This window comes from Sardina pilchardus, chromosome 22, assembly GCF_963854185.1.
Source record: "Sardina pilchardus chromosome 22, fSarPil1.1, whole genome shotgun sequence".
In the NCBI taxonomy this organism is placed as follows: domain Eukaryota; kingdom Metazoa; phylum Chordata; class Actinopteri; order Clupeiformes; family Clupeidae; genus Sardina; species Sardina pilchardus.
In genome coordinates, this window is record NC_085015.1 from 8,408,597 (window position 1) to 8,427,541 (window position 18,945).

Here is an 18,945-nt window from a genome sequence, read left to right on the forward strand (position 1 = left end):
TTATTCCACTAAGTCACACACACACACCGAGGTGAAAGTGTGCGCTAACTGACATGGGAACAGTGCCGCATCCCAGGGTGCCGAGGCTCTTAGAATAACACTGCGACTGCACTGGAGATAGAAGGGGAGCTTCCAGCTTAGCTGTGTCTGCGGCTGAGGAGGGTTTTACAGTGTGTTCCCGTTTTTTTGGAGGCCCTGTTCATAGCGGGGGGAAATTATTAAATTGTCTCGCTCGTTTCAGAGTGCGGCTCAGAGGAATTACGATCCGCATGATCCACATGCTTTTTATGATATACTTACACCACGAGGACCAGGATTATATTCTAATTATGGCACTGTCATGCACCCAGCAGCACCCAGAATACATCCGTGGTCAAAGGAGAATGACGGCACTCTGCCGCGTGGTCCTCTTCTCACACTACAGTATTTTTAAAAGAGAGTGCAGTGAGGAATGATATCCATGTGAGAGGTATATATATAAATATATATATATACGTGCACAAAGATGGGAGATGGGTTCATTTTACCATCAGCTGGGCTCTCCAGAAGCCAGCGATGACTGGCTCCCTGACTCAGAGCGGCACATCTAGGTTTGAATGAATAATGGATTGAAGTGAGTGGCATTTTGAAGGGCTGCTGGCGTGTTGGCCCAACTCCTTAGCTCTGCTCTGTGGCTTGCATCCGTATTTGTATATGTGTATGAATACGCAGGCCTGGCATGTGCCTACAGTACATAGTCTATACAACCATTTAGAAATAGAGACTGTTTGCCAGTGCTGGGAACATGAGAGATAAAATCAGTGCCAGTGTGTAATCCCTAGGGTATACAGATGGCATCACGTGATACATTCATCCCCACCATTCAAATATAGCAAAAAGAGAATCAAAAGATGGACTATTCAATGCAACATGAAATAGTCTACTTCTGATTGGCATATACATATACATTGATTTAACATACAGCATAGAAATGCATTCAAGGCAATGCAACTAATGTAGAATGCTGAAGGGGACATGATGAGTCACTGACTATAGCATACAAATCATACATGCATTTATGTCCAGTTACATACAAACGATTGTTTTTTCCATGTGCTTTTCTGTCTTATATTCAGTGTCAGTCACCTGAGCCTATACAGGGCACTCACACGACCTCTGATGAGAAGTGTGTGTGTGGGGTGGGGGGCGAGGGGGGGGGGGGGGGGGGGTTGTGGACAGCTCGCTCCTTGGCAGCGCCGCACTACCGCTGCTGTAGTCCCGTCTCCCTCACTTCCACAGCCATTAATCTGCAGCCAGGGCCACGGACAGAGTGATGCAGTGCAGTGCGGTGCAGCAGGGGGACCGGCGGAAAAGCACCCCCCCTTTTTTTCCCCACATGGGCTGTAAACATGCGTATGTGGAAGTGAAAAGGCTTCATTGTCTCGCGCCAAAGGCCCAGGCCTTGGGCCCCCCTTGCCCTGCCGATGACCATTTACGTGCTCATGCATAATGCAGTGCTCCCATGTGAAATAACCTCCAATGTGTTTTCCTGTCTCACACAATGCCAAAGCACCCACACAATACCCCACCACACACACACACACACACACACACACACTGATACACACACCCTGGCCCAATCACAGAGGGCGGAAATCGAGTGAATACGACCATTAATTGCAGGTTGAAGTGCCACAGCATGCATATGGAAATGTCACGGGCTCTTGACAACAACATCCTAGTCTGGTGTGTTGGCTCACTCTCCCTCCCTTCCTCTCAGTCTGCCTCTCTCTCTCTCTCTCTCTCTCACGCTCACACACACACACACACACACACACACACACACACAAACACAAACAAACATCAACATAAACACTTTAACAAGCATGCACTAAAGCAAAGATTTGTCTTTATACATGAAAGGAAAGGCTGCTTGTTTCATCCAGTCTCTTATAACTTATACCCACGTAGACACATTGGCAATTGTTTTCGACCTCTGCCACACTGAGGAGAGAGAGTGAGAGAGAGAGAAAGAGGAAAGAGAGAGAGTGAGAGAGGGAAAGAGAGAAAGAGGATGAAGGGCAGAGTAGTGTGGCTTAGACGGTAATTCATCCTGCTTGAATTCCTGCCAGGTGTCCAGCCCATCTCTCTCTTCCTTTCTTGCTCTCTCTCTCTCTCTCTCTCTCTCTGTATCACTCACTCACTCTCTCTCTCTTTCTATCTCTTACTTTATTCAATCAATTTAATTCAATCCAAAGGAGCTTTACTGCCACGGCCATAAGATAGCATAGTGTTGCCAAGGCATGTAAAAGAACAGGTGTATGCACAAAATCACTCTCCTCTCCCACTCTCTCTCTCCCTCTCTCCCTACCTCTCTCTCTCTCTCTCCCTCTCTCTCATGCCTGAGGACACTGGGCAGGAAAACACTGGGCACTTGGCTCGGAGAACAAGTACTTCTCATTCCAGCCACGGGGGGCGGGGGCCACAGCCAGGCAGCGGCTCCCAGGCAGACGGGGAGGTGTGTGTGTGTGTGTGTGTGTGTGTGGAGGGGGGTAGAGATAGACACACACACACACACACACACACACACACACACACACACTGGACTAGAGTGTGTTGTTTGGTTTCAGCACTCAGGCGTAGCCTCTGAGTTTCAATCCCACGGTCACATGTGCCGCCCTGGCCACCGCCGCAGCGCTAAGCTTCAGAAACGGGATCCTCACCAGCCTCTGACCGCCAGAGGAGAGAGAGAGAGAGGGGAAGTTAAACGTGCATGAGAAGTGGAACATGTTCACCATTCCCAAAAGCATTTAAAAAAGCTTATTAGGTACAAGCTGAACAGCGGTCCACTTTATGGAAATAAGTAGGGGCCTGTTTCTATTCCGAATGCAGCCGTTCTTATCTGTTTATCAGAACCGATGCTTTACATAAGCTCATCGGGCCACGAATCGTTATGACGATTAAGAGGACTTATGTCGCGGACGTAGCTGAGGAACGGGCGAATTTGAACTAAAACTAATTAGTGTCCCTGCACTTAATCCAATTCATTAGAAAGCCTTTCCGAAATCCTCTGCGATACAGTCACTGTGACACTGGCGAGAAAACACAAACAAAGTGACTCGAATCCGTGAGAAATCCATCTTAGTCTGACTCTGAAGATTAAACCAAGAGAGGAGAGTGTGAATGTTCCAATTTGTCCCGAACACGGTACTTCTCAGCTGATATGAAGTAACAGGAAAAAATACACAGAAACACTGAGAGATGCATTTGCTCCTGCCGTTACGCTTCAAGGTCATTAGTTTAATTATACATTTTTAATTTTCAACTGTGCATGGCACAGTTCAGTGTGCAGGAAAGTTGTTTAATGCATACTGTAGTAGTGTTATGTTTAAAATTCTCAATATGCTAAGAGCTTTCCACACTTTCATATATTCACATAATATATGATCCTATTAATATATTACATTTCCTAATTTATGCCCTCTAGGTATACACTAAGTTTAGCAATGTTACATTATGCATTCCATCTCCACAAAAAGTAAGCAAATATGATCCTACTGATCTGTTTTCTTCATTTCTTTCTCAATATTTAATGCTCAGTGAGTCCTATGGCATGAGAGAGTGGAGTAATGAGGAGGAGGATGCCACATAGTGCTGCTTGCATGACTTCAGCGTGTCCGACCCCGAGACAACCGCTGTGCCGACACATAGTTACGGCACACACTGCACGAAAAGCCGCTTGGACCTTATATCATCGACACACACTCACAACACACACACACACACACACACACACACACACACACACACACACACACACACACACACACATACACACACACTCTTTGCCCTTCATCATACGAGCGTAGCAGAGTCCTGGGGTCTGACACAGCACTGCTAGCATGATCCTCACATGGCATGCCATCGTTAAGATGCCAAGCTGCTCCTCAGTCGCCCCAACCTAGCTCCCACAGACAACGTGTGTTTGAATCTTTTTTTTGTTTTGTTTCAAAGCTAAAGGGGAGACGAAGGGAGATATGAAAAAGAGGAATCTGGGGCAAAGCCGAAGACACTGCGCTTCATTTCAAAGGATTCGTACACAGCTTGATGTGCATATCAAAATCTGCTCTGTAGGTTTCAAAACATGATCCTGACGTGCTATCCTCAATTGCCTCCCAATCGCCTCCCAATTATTTGGAAGCCGGAACATAAAAGGTCCTGATGGCCACTCTAAGAACCTCAGCAAGAAGCTGTTTGAATATTCCATATAAGTTTATCATCAGAAACCATAAATGCATTCATGTCCAGTTGCTTTTTTTTTTTTGGTGGGTAATAGACCAAAAGCACAACACATGACTTCCGATAAATTGCATAGCAATTGAGAGGTTCAAGTGCCCATCTTTTCCTTCATTGTAATTTGAACGCATGAATTGCTGTTCTGTAAACACACACAGGGAGATGCCTCTGGTGTCGCTCAGTGCTTGTCGGTCTTTAGCTCGTTAGTTTGCAGCGCGGGACTGCAGCCCTCTGTTTTGTTATGTAACAGACAGAGAGACAGTGAGCTCCCCTTCAGAGCAACCATGCTGCGAAAAACAGAACATGTCTTCACCAAAACACCCCGACGAGGATCATCACATCTCACCATAACTGGCCTAATAAAACTGGTGAAATAGCTAGCAGGACTATGCACCGGGTAAATATGAACACAGATATAAGATGATGCCACACTCTTGCAATAAAAGCAATAGCAGAGAACATTATAATAAGATATAGCAGAGAACTTAAGATAAGCCCACAGTGCTCTTACACTGTAACAATGTCTTAAGGGTAATGATGTCTGCTAAGACATGGTAGGGGCAGCACAAAATGTCAACCCAACTGAATAGGCCCATGCCTGATGAAGTCCTGTTTCAGCTCCTTTGATTTGTCTGCCCTGTTCTCATTCAGCACAATTTCCCAATCTTCACCAGACCAGACACTTCTCGAAACGAAAAGAGGGAGGATTTTTTTTTCCTCTTTTTTTTTTTGCGAGGCCCCATGAATACATTGAACATTTTTTAATACAAGGGGCCTCGCTCCTATTTCAGGAGCCTGACCTCACTTACAAGAGCCGACAGAAGCTGGTATGCTCAGTCATGGCATGTCCATATTAGATTCTGCAAAAAGCCCTTCGGTTTTTCGGCGCTGCCGGAGTCGAGTCGACGTCGGCTGCTGCGGCGGCGGTCAGGGCTGTCATGGATGGATTTTTCCATCCCGCCCCCCCCATCTCCCCCCCTCCTCCTCCTGACCTTTATTGGAAACCGTGTTGCACATCTCTGTGCCATTTACTTTCTCTGGTGCTAAATAATTTAGCCTGGAAAGAGTTCCTGCAAGTCCCTCAGAGTGCTGTGCTGATTTTTCCCTTAACTCCCCCTTGGCGTATGACACTGCAAAAGCAATCTGTACACCGCTTCTCTCTCTCTCTCTCTCTCTCTCTTTCTCTATCTCTCACACGCACAAACAGCATTAGATTTATAAAAGACGGCGAGGATGGGGGTGGGAGGGAGGGAGGGAGGGAGGGAGAAAACACCCAAAATAAACACGCTAGTAAAAAAGCGAAACGCTCTAGGAGAGGGATCAAATGTCCTCCGTGTCTAACACGGCGGCAACATAAACATGGATGGAAATAAACAAAAGGCGCGCGACTATTAAATAAATAACGCGGATAAACAACGCGGGTGCGCCCACGTCTGGCATTTCATTTGCATGCCTGACAGCTGGTTTCCCTTTAGATCGCACAAAAGCACCTGACTGAGATTCCAGTGGCTTGAATCAGTGAGGAATTCTTAAGCCTTGAGTCATGGGGTGTTTTCTCTTATGGGCCCTTCACACACACACACACACACACACACACACACACACACACAGTGGGGATGGTGACATCAGAGCTGATAGCGGGCCACGGGGAGTACACCCCCACCCGTGCTCGAGGCACTTGTCTGTCCTCAGGGCTGTTGTGACAGACTGGGTGGAGGAGAAGCTTGGATTGGATGAAAAGGGACAGGGCCAATGAGGGTGAACCGGGTGGGATGACAGACTCACTGGCAGTGATGAGGGGAGAGGAGTGATGTGTGTGTGTGTGTGTGTGTGTGTGTGTTTGAATACATTGAGAAACAAAACTCAGTTTGGACATGAAGTACCTAAAAGTGTTGGCTGGATGGAGCGACGAGCGTGATGGTGAACCATCATGAAAACAGACCACATTTGACCACACTCTCTGTAGAGCCACAATGGCTGTTCCACAACAATGACGTGGGAAAACATGACCCTGTGTGATCTGCAGAGACAACCCAGTAAGACAGTAGTGTGTGTGTGTGTGTGTGTGTGTGTGTGTGTGTGTGTCAACAATCTCATCTCTCAGCGTCCACTGCCATGAGAAACCTTTGCCATAAAAGCATCCGGATGCCCGAGATAAAATAAACAAGCAAAAAAAAAAAGCCCCAGAGTAACAATGACGACGAGGTACACTGTAGCACAAGTCCCTCGCCCAAGACAATGGACAGGTCGTGCGGGCAGGCCAGCCCGTGTGTGACGCGGGGAGGGGACACTCTCGGGGGCCAAGCAAGGCAGGCCCCGCCGCGGCCAAAACAAACTGCTGTCTTATCTCTGCCGAGCAGAGGCGGCAAGATTAGAGGAGAAATTGTGTTGCGGCTTCCTATTATAGAGGCTGGGGGGTTTTATGGGCGAGAGCTGCGGGGAGTCATCCCAGATTAAATTACACAGGCTAGGAACATCAAATACTTCAGGGACCCGGAGGTTGTGTGTGTGTGTGTGTGTGTGTGTGTGTGTGTGTGTGTGTGTGTGTGTGTGTGTGTGTGTGTGTGTGTGTGTGTGTGTGTGTGTGTAGGTGTGTGTGTGTGTGTGTGTGTGTGTGTGTGTGTGTGTTGTGTGTGTGTGTGTAGGTGTGTGTGTGTGTTGTGTGTGTGTGTGTTGTGTGTGTGTGTGTAGGTGTGTGTGTGTGTGTGTGTAGGTGTGTGTGTGTGTGTGCGTGTGTGTGTGTGTGTGTGTGTGTGTGGATGGGACAGGGGGGGTGTTGGTGGTAAGAGGGAGTGGTAGCCTCAGTCTGCTACTGATACACACCGAGGAGACAGACAGACAGACAGAGAGAGGGTGGGGTGGGGTGGGGGGTTAGACAGACAGACAGACAGACAGAGAGAGGGTGTGGTGGGGGGTTAGACAGAGAGAGAGAGATAGACAGACAGAGAGAGAGACAGAGAGAAAGATGGAGAGAGAGAGAGGAAAGGGGGAGAGGGGAGTGCACTGTACAGCGCTGGCAAATGAAATCCATCAATATTGCATCGTCTCATTGTGCAGGCCTTTTTCCATGATTCATGACATGACAGTGGTTTTCCGGGTGCTGCTGTAATGACCGCTCGGCTGCAGGGAGGCTGTGTGCCCTCGTGAGGGATTACATTCGTCCGTTGGCACTCATTAGAGAGACTCTGACAAACCGATGTATATCAATGTATGGTTGTGCCCTCACTTTGCGTTCGCACTGTATTCGCTCCACTCAGATTCCGAGACGTAGTCCGCCGAGCGCTTGACGAATGAGATATTTGAGTCTGCGTCGAGTCTATTTTGTTGTCTCGTCAGTGGAATGGCCATAAGGTTGAAGACAGGCCTGATGGATGGTGGAATTACTAGAGCTTAAATATCATGCCAAGATGAACACTCCCCCAACACAGCACTTACATTCAGGAGAGCCGGCAATCTGTCACCAACACTTCCCAGGCCTGCTAGTCCAAAAAGATAAACAGAGAGAAGGAGGGGAGGAATAAATGGGCAGAGTGAGAGAGAGAGAGAGAGAGAGAGAGAGCGATACACACACAACAATTTGGTTATGGTATCACCATGGGAGCTCCCACTTTCTGCTGAATGCGACGTCAGAGCTCTGTGCACAACAACACGTGTTGCCACGGCGATCACACAGTGCACAGTGGGGTGTGGCACTCGTGTGAACACCTAGAGGAAGTATGAGAGGTATGTCTGACTGGACGCTCACATATTTTGGAAACGTGTTGTAGACACTCCCCCAATCCTTTATCACCTCTGCCTTACAGAGTACCAAGAGGTGCTATACTTCCAAGTTAGTTAATGATTCTCAAGACTCCATCAACTCCATCGATTACATCATCTTGAAAGGGAAAATTCCAGATCATGATCAGGAAGAACAAGACTTCCATAACAAAAATAACAATATAGTTTTGATACTGCTACTATAAAGTGTCATTTGTGCCAAGAAATGTTCCACAAACAACTGTAAAAAAAATAACTTCATGGGTTTAGTGTTAAGACGAAATCTTTGACATGAAAACATCAACATTTTTTCCCATGACCACCCTTGATTTACAGGATGTTCCTCATACCAAACGTTTTCTTAAAGAGCACAATGAGCTTCATACCTTTGTACAATAAAAGCCCTGTAAAGGCCATAGACTCTCTCTCTCTCACTCTCTTTCTCACTCACTCACTCTCTCTCACATACACATACACAAACACGCACACACAAATTCAGCCCTGCCCTAAATGTCATTATCCTGGTGGCACACAGAAGGAGCAAATACTCTGGCAGATACTCTCAAGACTGCATGAATACTCACAAGACCGAGCCACTTCGCTCAGTCTGGTGCTAATGCGTCACACGAACGCCAGGAGAGCGCGTTCATCCCTCACAAGCAGTGAGATATAAATCATGTACATGTAATCCTACATTTGCTGACAAGACTCCGCAGACTTTCGATAAGTGCATACATTAATATCTGATAGTACATGCCTTGCAAATACTGTGGATCATGTCATCTTTTCAGGGACAGTGAAGATAAAATGTATTTATTTTTTGGCTTCTGAAGGCCAGGGAGATTGGATGGTATTTCGGTGCAAAATTGCCTGATGAAAAGCTGGCGCCTCGTGCTAGTATTACCTTGGTTATAGCCCCACATATGGCATGGATTGATACAGAGCCTCTTGGCTAAGGACTTGCCCAGCACTCTAAGGCACCACGGGGCAAGAAAGATGATCCTTGGACTCCACGGCGAAAAATGATTTAGTAACCCTTGAAAGTACGCTCTGAGCGAAGTTCAAATCCATCCTCATCGAACGCTAACCCCCACCACAACCACCACCACCAAAAAAAAATCTGGTCGAAGTAATTTCCTCTATATCAGTACATAAGGGGATTGGAGTATTTTCATCTATATTCCTGTACTTCAAGTTGCACTATGCAACACTGACTATATAAGTATAATCATGCACATTCTAAAGAGCTATCCCCTGTAATGTCTCCACTCTCCACTGAAAAAAAGCCAAATCTATCTTAGATAAGATAATGCTATCTCCCCCAAGGCCTCGAAGACATTTCTGCTATACATAGCTTCTATACATAGCACACAGGTTGGGTTCCTGAGCTTAAATCACTTTCAGAAACCAACCATCGCCCACACAGGTCAGTTAGAAGAAAATAGAATGGAAGGGAAAAGTGTTGTTGTCTGTGTCACGTAATCCCTGGGAGGTCACAACCTGTTGTAAAAGATTCAATGACATGACTGATCTGACATCACATGACAACAACAGTGATGTCACAGAGCACAGGTTTGTCAGATGTTTTGCTTTTTTATCTTTGAACCACGGTGACAGGAGACGACATTGGGAGGTGCATGGATGTGTGTGATTTGGTTCTTCCAGTTCAGCACAATGTCATACACAATGTGTGTTATGCTCAGGCGGTGGGAGGCACGAGGGAGCTAGACTTTCTACCCGCCGTCCGCAATATACTTTGGAATGCCTTTCATTTTTAAAATGTCTGATGATATATCACCAACAGTATAACCAATCCACCTTTGACATACCTTGTGCTTCCATTCTGCACTACTAACTCAAATTCACTTTATAGCAATAAGCCCCAGGAGGCGGTAGGTTCCAGAGATTTTAGTACAACTCTGATATTTGGTCTGTTGTAAACATTGAAGAATGTTTTACAGTGGATTCGAAAGTGATTCAGCGAATCATCAAGGACCGTAACTATCCGTCTCAATTCGGCTGTGGAGTTTGTAATGGAATTTATACAGTATGATACTTGTCGCGTGTATGACAAGCATGCATACTGCATCAAACTGGAGTCATGAGACATTGTGTAATAAAGTACTACTCAATGAGGTAATGTGATCTGTGGTACAAACAGAATACTGGGGCTGAACTATAAGCCTATAAAACACGGAGGAATCTCTCCAGAAGTCACGGCAAGGTCAAAGTCCCTCCGAATCAATGGCACACACCCAGGCCTAATTCATAATTCAATCCAACTCCCTGCCCATGCCACTGGAGAAGCTTCTAGTGAGAATAAAATATAAACGCTCAAACTTTGAGATTCATTTTTGAACATTTCATAAGGTGCTAAAGATGATGCCGAGCAAGAGATTTAGCACAGACTAAAAATACTGCAGGCAGACCAAAAAGACATTAGTGGTGATGCTAGAGACAGTTGTTCACCCAAATCTGCTGGACTGATTCAGCAGTGTGTTGCCTGTAAACATGCCCTGTAATGTCACTCCACACCACACCACACACGGCACGAGAGACTGTTTGTGGGTATTTTTGGCCTTGGTTCAACCGCAACTAGGCCCGGTCGAGCTAACTCCCCACATGCTCCTCCGACTCTTATTGCAATCAGCCGTAAATCAGAAAAGAATTATGTTTATCCCAAAACCGCAATTAAATGTGATTCTCCATTAGTGAATAGGGCTGAGAGATAATCAGACATTCCACAAATTCTGTTGTTTACCTCCGCGAGATGGTCCTTCAGAGGAATGGTAACAAGTCTGGCGACCAAAAAAAGACTAATCTCCGGAAGATTTCATCTGACACAAAGCCAGTTTTTCACAGGCAAGGCACTCGTCAATGACAAGAGGTGAATCACATAAAGCGTAAGCCCTGGCCAAATTCACTGATCTGTGAGCCACAACACACAAGCACACTGACCAAGAGCTCAACCCCCACGGCATGCTGGGAAAATCTGGCCCCTATCTTGGGTTTGATCCCGTTCTCTTGCACTCTTTCTCTCTCTCTCTCTCTTTCTTCTCCCAAAGCCCTCCCATTAGAGCAGGCCAGCAAATAAACAAACAGGCTCTGTGCGTACCACAAATATCATAATCTGGCCTCCCCAAAGAGCGTGCTCAGTCAGGCTTTGCACTTCAGCTGTGAAAACAAAGTGCACATTGGACAGAAGATTGCTTAGCACTGTTGGTGTGGCCTAATAGGCAACAGGCTCTTCTTAGTGTGAATAAAGGCTGGGATAAGGGTGTGTGTGTGTGTGTGTGAGTAAGAGGGGGGAAGGGTGTTATTTGCTCCGACCTTTACCACATATAGAACAGCAAACGCAATTACCCCATCGACAAGTTAAGCTGTTGAAACTTTAAACCTAAATGAATGTTCCATCTGTTTGGGGCCCGGCACGCTTTTTTGACGCGTACAGTCGCAGACTTCACATGACCGACGTATTGCGTAAACACCACAAGAGAGAAAGAAAGAGAGAGAGAGAGAGCCCTGCCCGGCTCCACCCTGGCCTCAAGTCCCTCTCCATTCGCCGCTGTGGCCGGGCCAGACCAGAATAAAGAGCCACCATCGGCTGTTCGGCGGCGAGGCGAACAGGGCCCGCTTGACAGGAAGTTGGGCGGGCACCAGGTACAGTGTGCCCTCTTTTTACCGGGTCACAAGAATCACCACGGCGACGAAGAGGGGTCTGACAGAGCCACTGGTGCTCCTGTGCTGTACGGAATGCAGGTCTCTCATACATGCTAAATTCGGCACCCCATTGTAGCTGGGAGACGCAAAACAACCCCCCCCCCCCCCCCAACCGCCTCCCTCCCTCCCTCCCTCCCTCCAACTCTTCCCAGCCCCCATGGACATTGCAACATCCCCACGACTGCTTCAGGCCAGCATGTTTGCCAATCTCTATGCAATTGGTTGTTGTCTGCCCCTGAACAGATCCCCTCTGCAGACAGGACTGGACTGTACTGCCCTACTAATGAAGGCTGAGGCGGTCAGGGGCGAGATGAAAAGAGACGACACCCGGCAGCTGGGTGTTTGAGCCTCTCAAAGTCCGAGACCAGACGGTCATCCGAGCCACAAAAAGCACAAGCACATGTGAGTAAACTAAAAGCGAGGCCATTCAAGAGGGATCAGTCACATAAATGGCCAGTGTTAATTACATTCTGGCAAACGTATATGCCATAAGCAGATTAACTGTGACGTGGAGCAATTGCAATAACATCCTCAGTTTTTTGTGTGTGTGTGTGTGTGTGTGTGTGTATTCGACAGACTTAGCTTCAGTGAGCTGTATTCTACTGGTCTAAGAACAGTACAAACTCGAGATCACATGGTGGTTGTGAAAGTCGAGCCCTAAGAGGTTACAAGTGGTCTCTGCTAAAGGCTGACCAAGTGGAGTAGTTAAAGAAGATTGTCATGTGGATGAACTCACTGAAGCCTACTGACACCCTTAAACCTCACAAAAGTGAACCAAAACACTCCATGTGAAGACAAGACCATTCTGAATCTGCTGAAATATCCGACCTCTCACTGTGGAGTTATGTTCTCAGGTCTTCACATTTTGGAACAATTAAGCCCATAAACCAAAGAAGACACAAGAGGGGTACGCTTTGACGGAAGTTTATTTTATTGAAAAAGGCCAGGGTGCAAATATGAAATTAAAAAAAATAAAGACAAGCATATATTTTAAGCATTTTAATACAAACTTAACAATATAAACTATTTCAGTCCCTCTTGACATGTAAGACACTGACCCAAAATACTTTTGTTATACTGTATTTTTTATCAAGTATTGCACAATGTAGGTACAAAATTAATTCATTTATATTCATATATAAATATCAGCTCATATTTATATATAAATATAAAAGTCCTTTAACTCTTAACAGAAAATACAACTCTTATGTTTCAAAAAAGCAAATATTCCTATCCTTTAATTCCAACACTAAGGAATATTCTGTACACAATCTTTAGAATATCTGATCTAAAAGATGATTTTCTTTAACAATTTCATTAAAAAACAAATAACAACGTAAAGCTGCAGCAGCCATCACAGATCACTGTAGTAGTAAAAAGATATAAATGCAATACCATGTCGTAGAAACAATATATACTCTGATATTTTACAAACTTTGTACTCAATTAAATTATACAATTAGAAAACAGACCAAGTAACCCCATAATATTTATTAGTGCCAATTGTCTTTTTTAGAAATAAGCCAAGTCTTGCCATCTTCAAAACGCTGTAAGATCTTGAACCTCTATTTTTTTTCCTTGTTTTAGAGTTATTTTCTTTTAAACGCAGTAAAAAAATTATTTTGTGCTTGGTTGGCAAAAAAAAGGAAAGGAAAACAAAAACAATGATGCGTGTTGATGCGTAAGTAACCAAGCTTGGACTCGTTCGTACAACAAGCTTTTTGTAAGGACTAACTCAAGGGGGCACAGAGAAAATAAAAAACACCCTTGGGCACATGCTCTTCCCAGTGACTAACAGGACCTTGTGGTTGATGTCCATAGTTCTCTTTTTTAAATATATATATTCATATATATATATATATAGGATTTTGTTTCTCCCAAAAGTCCATTTGTAATGTGCGTTATTCTGTATATTTGTTTTTTTTTCCTTCACTGTTTTGCCAACATTCATTCATAAATACACCTTCATTTATTAGTTAGCCATGACTGGCTGGAATTGCTGGTTAGAATACTGCATGTTGCTCAAGCTGAAGTTTAGGCCATCCATGAGGGACTTGTCGTTCAGGCCCCCGTAGGCTGTGAACATATCAAAGGCATTATTGTACTGGAGGGGGCTGAGATTGAGGGGGTTGTCCCCTCCGAACGCTCCTCCGGCACCACCCTGGAGGTTGGGGAACACAAACTCCTTAGCGTTGGGGGACAGTGCAGAGGCTTTCTGCTGCTGTTGCTGTTGCTGGGTACCCAGCCCCAGACTATAGAGTGAGTGCATGGAGGTGGAGATGGCTTTCTGCTTCAGCAGGCTGTTCACATTCAGGCCCAGGTTGGTGGGGGAGGTGCGGGCCACCTTGCTGCCGTTGCTGCTGCCACCGCCGTTGCTGCCGCCACCGCCGCCGTTGCCGTTGGCGGCTCCGCGGCCGCTGTTCTTCATCTTGGTGGAGCCGAACTTGGTGGCGGCGAAGGTGGCCGTGGTGAAGGTGAGGGGCTGGGTGGAGCGCGGCAGGAAGGAGGGGCTGACGGCGGCCGAGGACTGGCCGAAGGGCGGCGAGGGCGAGCTGGACTCGGAGGAGCCGCCGCCGCCGCCGCCACCCATGCCGCTGCCCACCGGGTCGCTGATGGGCATGAAGACCTGCGCCTCGGGGTTGAAGCTGTTCTTGATCTCCTTGTCCAGCTCGGAGCCGTTCTCCGTGTTGTCGTCCACGTAGAGCACCTTGACGGGGCCCTTCTCGCCGATCTGGTAGGACACCTCGAACGGGTCGATCCACACGCTCAGGTCCTGCGGCAGGTTATTCCGCACGTCGTCGATGTCCAGGCCGCTCTCCTTGGCCGCCTGCTCCACCACGGGGTCTACCTTCTCCCCGATATGGATGCACCTGAATCCCGAGCCTTTGTATGGCTTGTCTGGGTACCAGTGGCCCTCATACTTTTTCTTCAACTGCCTCTCGAGTTCCTCGCCAAAGATGTTCACGCGGCGGCGCGGGAGTTTGTTGTACAGGTAGGATATTATGAAGTTGAGGGCTACTTGGATTTCAAGCTGCATAACTGCTTCACGGTTGCGGGTGGTCGCTCGGGTCGTCCTAGTCGTAGAGTTGCTCTAGCAGAGTGTGAAAGCTCCAAGGCAGCGATGGAGAGTCGGGGTCGAGTGGAGTGAAAAGTGCTGGTGACGATGAAAATGTCTGTTCCTCAGGGAAGTAGTCTTCTGGATCCTTGAGTGGAGGAAAGGAGAAGCAAAATATTTAAAATTGAGTGACGTCCAAATGCATGGCTTGGCTTTTCTTTTTTTGGCCGTAAGGAACAGCCTGAGGGCTTCCCAACAGACAAAAACATTAGCTGGTGAAATGTGCATTCCACTAAGGCTGGTAGAGCTATGCTGTTTGTGGAAGGTTACATGGGACTGAACAAACCAATAGGATGGGCTAAAAATAAACACATGTAACTGATCTAACCGAAGGGAACTCCTTACATTACTGTGGCATGCATAAGCTACCAGGGATGCTGTATGAAATTAGTCTATGTTACAGTAATCCTTAATGTCCCGTCCACGTGACCGTGAACGAAAGCCCTACAGGCAGCTCTTCCCCATCAAAATAAACACCCTGAGGTCCTGATGTATCAAAAATATCTTGCGTAGGAACGCTCCAATAGAGAGACAGCATTTCACGGTTGGAGAATCTACATTCTGATTGGTATTCCAACTGTATGACAACAGAAGATAAATCGCTTACATAATCTGCATTCAGCACTCGTCACAAACTTCTCCACGGAAAACGCCTTTCCTCAATGGAAATGTAGAGCATTAAACTCACTGCGACACACAAGATATTGCGCAATAGATTATCTCCTTTCCCTTCTAGGCAGCGACCAATAGCGGGCGTTCTACGTTGGCCAGGACGCAATTAGCCAACCTATCTGTAATTAGTTTATGACGAAGTGACTCAGCTTGTGTTTGCTAGATGACCTGAAGATGACTTCATGCCACAAGATAGACACCAGACTAGTCCAGACATGCAACGCCTTTGTGTGTGCCATCTCGTGTAAAATAAAAATAATGTAAGCCCCGTGCAATTTGCAACTTTGAAGCCAACCGGATCGTCGACATCCATTCTGACCGCTATGTTGGGTGCAAGCATTTGATTATGTGAGGAGTTTTATGGGCAACGGTGGTTTTCGTTAAAAACGCATTTTGATCCACTTGAAATACTTCATAAACATACAGCTAAGAGCTACTTCACACCAGCCACGTAATGTGCATCGCTGTCTAACGTTTAGTACCGACTTGCCCAATGTTAGCTGGCTGCAAACCTCGCAAGCTCACGTTGAATGAATACAAATAGGCTGTGCTGGTCAGCAGTGTTATCCAAAGAGCGTCTCACGACAACACTCCACGAGCTGTTGACTAAAGGAAGCGACAGTTTCTAACATTAACGGATTTCGAAGACATTGTGTGTGGGTCAGCGAAATCAGACTCCAAGACTAGACAACAAAATGCTTGTTGACGTATTAGCTCCGTCAGCTAACGCTAACTACCCGTCAGCTGACTAGATTGCACATTGGAGAGGTTGAGCCAAGTGGACGAAAAGACAGAACAGCAGGTTTGTATTAAATCTACACTGGTTAAGACAAGATACTGCACTGGTAAACTCTGGTAATAATAGCTTACTATCAAATTCTGACGTTAGCTGGCACCTTCTTCTAACCCAAAAGCTATTTATCAAACCTAGCTGGACAGCTGCATAGAAAACAAACGTTTGCCTATGCCATCTCTGTTTCCACGTAACGTTAGATAGCGATAGCATATCATGAGCCAAATGGCTCTTGACAAGTTGACTTGATAAACACTTGCATCACGTATAACCTGATTAGAAATGTAACTGATGTCAATAACGTAAAGGTTACTTACATTCAAGGTGGCGTCTCGGGAATTCTGGAAACACCTCGACGATTCACTGACTGTCGTCAAAAAGATAAACTAAACAATTCTTTCAATTCGAAAAAAAAGTTTAGCTGGGTAGTGTGTTCCAGTTAGATCAGATGATTATTGGCGACTTTTCCCCAAAGTGGTAGGGATATTGTGTCTTCGCAAGTCACTCCACTCCCGTCTGCCTGGGAGTTTTTACAACTCTGTCCTAGCTTGTAGGGCTTGACTTCAATATATAGTACTCCTCCGCCACGGACACAGCTGAGGCGGTGATGCGGTTCTCGGAGGTCAACAAACCACAGACTCACATGATTGGACACGATTGGGCTGTCGTCACATGTTTCACACTAAAATTCGCATCACCATTGGCTATTTGTAAGAGCCAATCAACAATGGATCTGGACACGGGTCTTTCGTGCAGTTAGTGCCAGCAAAATTTCAATGTGATAAGCAGGTTCATGAATTTTCCAATGTTTCAAAAACATTTTATTGTGGCAGTCAACACATCGTAAGAATACATCTTATTGCGTCTATACCTGATTGATGAAACTCCATACAGTAAGCCCTAACAGATGTAAAACACTCATGACACGGTATTTATCAATTTCCTAGTTATTTTGCAGTTGCATTGTTATCTTAGAAGGGAAGGCAAAAAACGGTGAACAACACAAAGCATATATTGACAGCACAATGCGATCAATTGAGTGACAATGACAGAAAACAGAAAAGTATTTCGGCGGAGTAACACTGGTGATTTGCGGTAATGGAAGTGCTCCGTCTGTGTGTTCCTCGCTGGTATAAAGCAGGCTGCCCATTGGTGGAGGCATGCCGATGACATCTTGATAGGTAGTCTTGCTGTGACTCGGTAGGGGCCTTGTTTGTACACGCCCCCCTCTTGACAGTTTAAAGGTATAATGGCATTTAACATTTTCAATAACTCTCTTTAGGGTCTTAATAGATGTATTTTGTGAATCACATTATTGCATTACCACCAAATATGTCATTTGAAAGCATAAGTTTCATAAGTCTTAGAAACAAGTTGTACACTTATTACCATCATTCACTGTGAATGATTGACCACTTTATGTTTCAAACTTTCATCGCCTATTGTTATCTTATAGGCCTAGTAGAGAAATTGTGGGAACTATTTTGAATGAAACTCTGAGATGCTCTTGAAAATGCCTATATAGTGTGCCACCATCAGCTCCAGACACCAGTAGCGTAGCCTACCAGTGTGAGATGTGCCATTGAGCATGGCTTAAGGGAAAACCTGAGTCTGTGGCTTTTGACGTCAAGCATTGTGTGCTACCTAACATAGATCTTCTATGTATGGACAATAGGCTGCATGAATTATCTAGCAGCTTTTGAAGAAAGGGCATTTAGAGAGGCAAAACTGAGAGAGGGAATGTGTAGCATCTATTTCAGAAACAGGTTTGGCTGTCAGACTATTGTGACAAACATGCAATCAAAATGTGGCATTTGAGTTCTCATCTCTGCTCAACACGATTTCTCTGTTTTTCAGGTCGGTTAGCACTCCAGCATTTCAGAATACCCTGGACAAAAGCACAGGAATGACATGCACTTCCTCCCAGGCTCCCACCACGACACGGTCACGTTTTGACTTTAGAACGTCCTCGGGTTCTGCGTGGCAGGAATACAACAATGTTGGGCAGAGTGAACTCCTGGATGTTGTCATACGTGTTAAAGGCATTTTTTGCTGATGCGGGAGGAACATTGAGAGTGCAGCTCAAGTGTTGGTGGCGTGCCAAGTCATGATCACTCTTCCCCGGGTCATTATGGCTGCCAGCTCAGGGGCAGGAGTGACTCTTGTTGAAGGATTTGTTCCGTTATTTGGTGCTGCATGGGACACATGCCACTGACAGGCAGCCCAGGGAGGAATTCTGTCCTGCTAGCCATGCAGTGCATTACTCTGATGTATTTAGAATGGCTAATGGCTAATGGCCATCCATGTGCTGTGACTTTAGGTGCGTGGAGTCCTACTGCCTGGGCATAAACCTTTCATGTTTTGCTGCTCATTTCACCAGTTAGAAGTCACTTTAGAACATTTTAAAAAGCTTATACTCATCTGGTCACCTAGCCAAGCTGTGGGTTAAGCTGTTTTAGATGACATTTAAATACTGTGGGATGAGGGCTTTTGACAGGCCACTGACAGAGCCAAACACATTTACGCCCCACGCAAAGGCTGTTAATGATTTCCTGATGAAGACTAATGTTTATTGCCCAGCGTGCTAATGTGTAAGGGAAGCAACTAAACA

The 18,945-nt window shown here is 45.9% G+C and overlaps 1 protein-coding gene across 1 annotated transcript; it reads right to left on the bottom strand.

Annotated features, from left to right (window-relative positions):
• Positions 1 to 12,662: 12,662 nt before the first annotated feature.
• Positions 12,663 to 16,862, bottom strand: tob1b (transducer of ERBB2, 1b). The gene is made up of 2 exons (XM_062525918.1): positions 16,652 to 16,862; positions 12,663 to 14,957 (listed from the first exon to the last, which is right to left on the bottom strand). Exon 2 carries the CDS (start codon positions 14,789 to 14,791, stop codon positions 13,727 to 13,729), a length of 1,065 nt encoding a protein of 354 aa, XP_062381902.1. The 5' UTR covers positions 14,792 to 14,957; positions 16,652 to 16,862; the 3' UTR covers positions 12,663 to 13,726.
• Between the last annotated feature and the right edge of the window lie 2,083 nt (positions 16,863 to 18,945).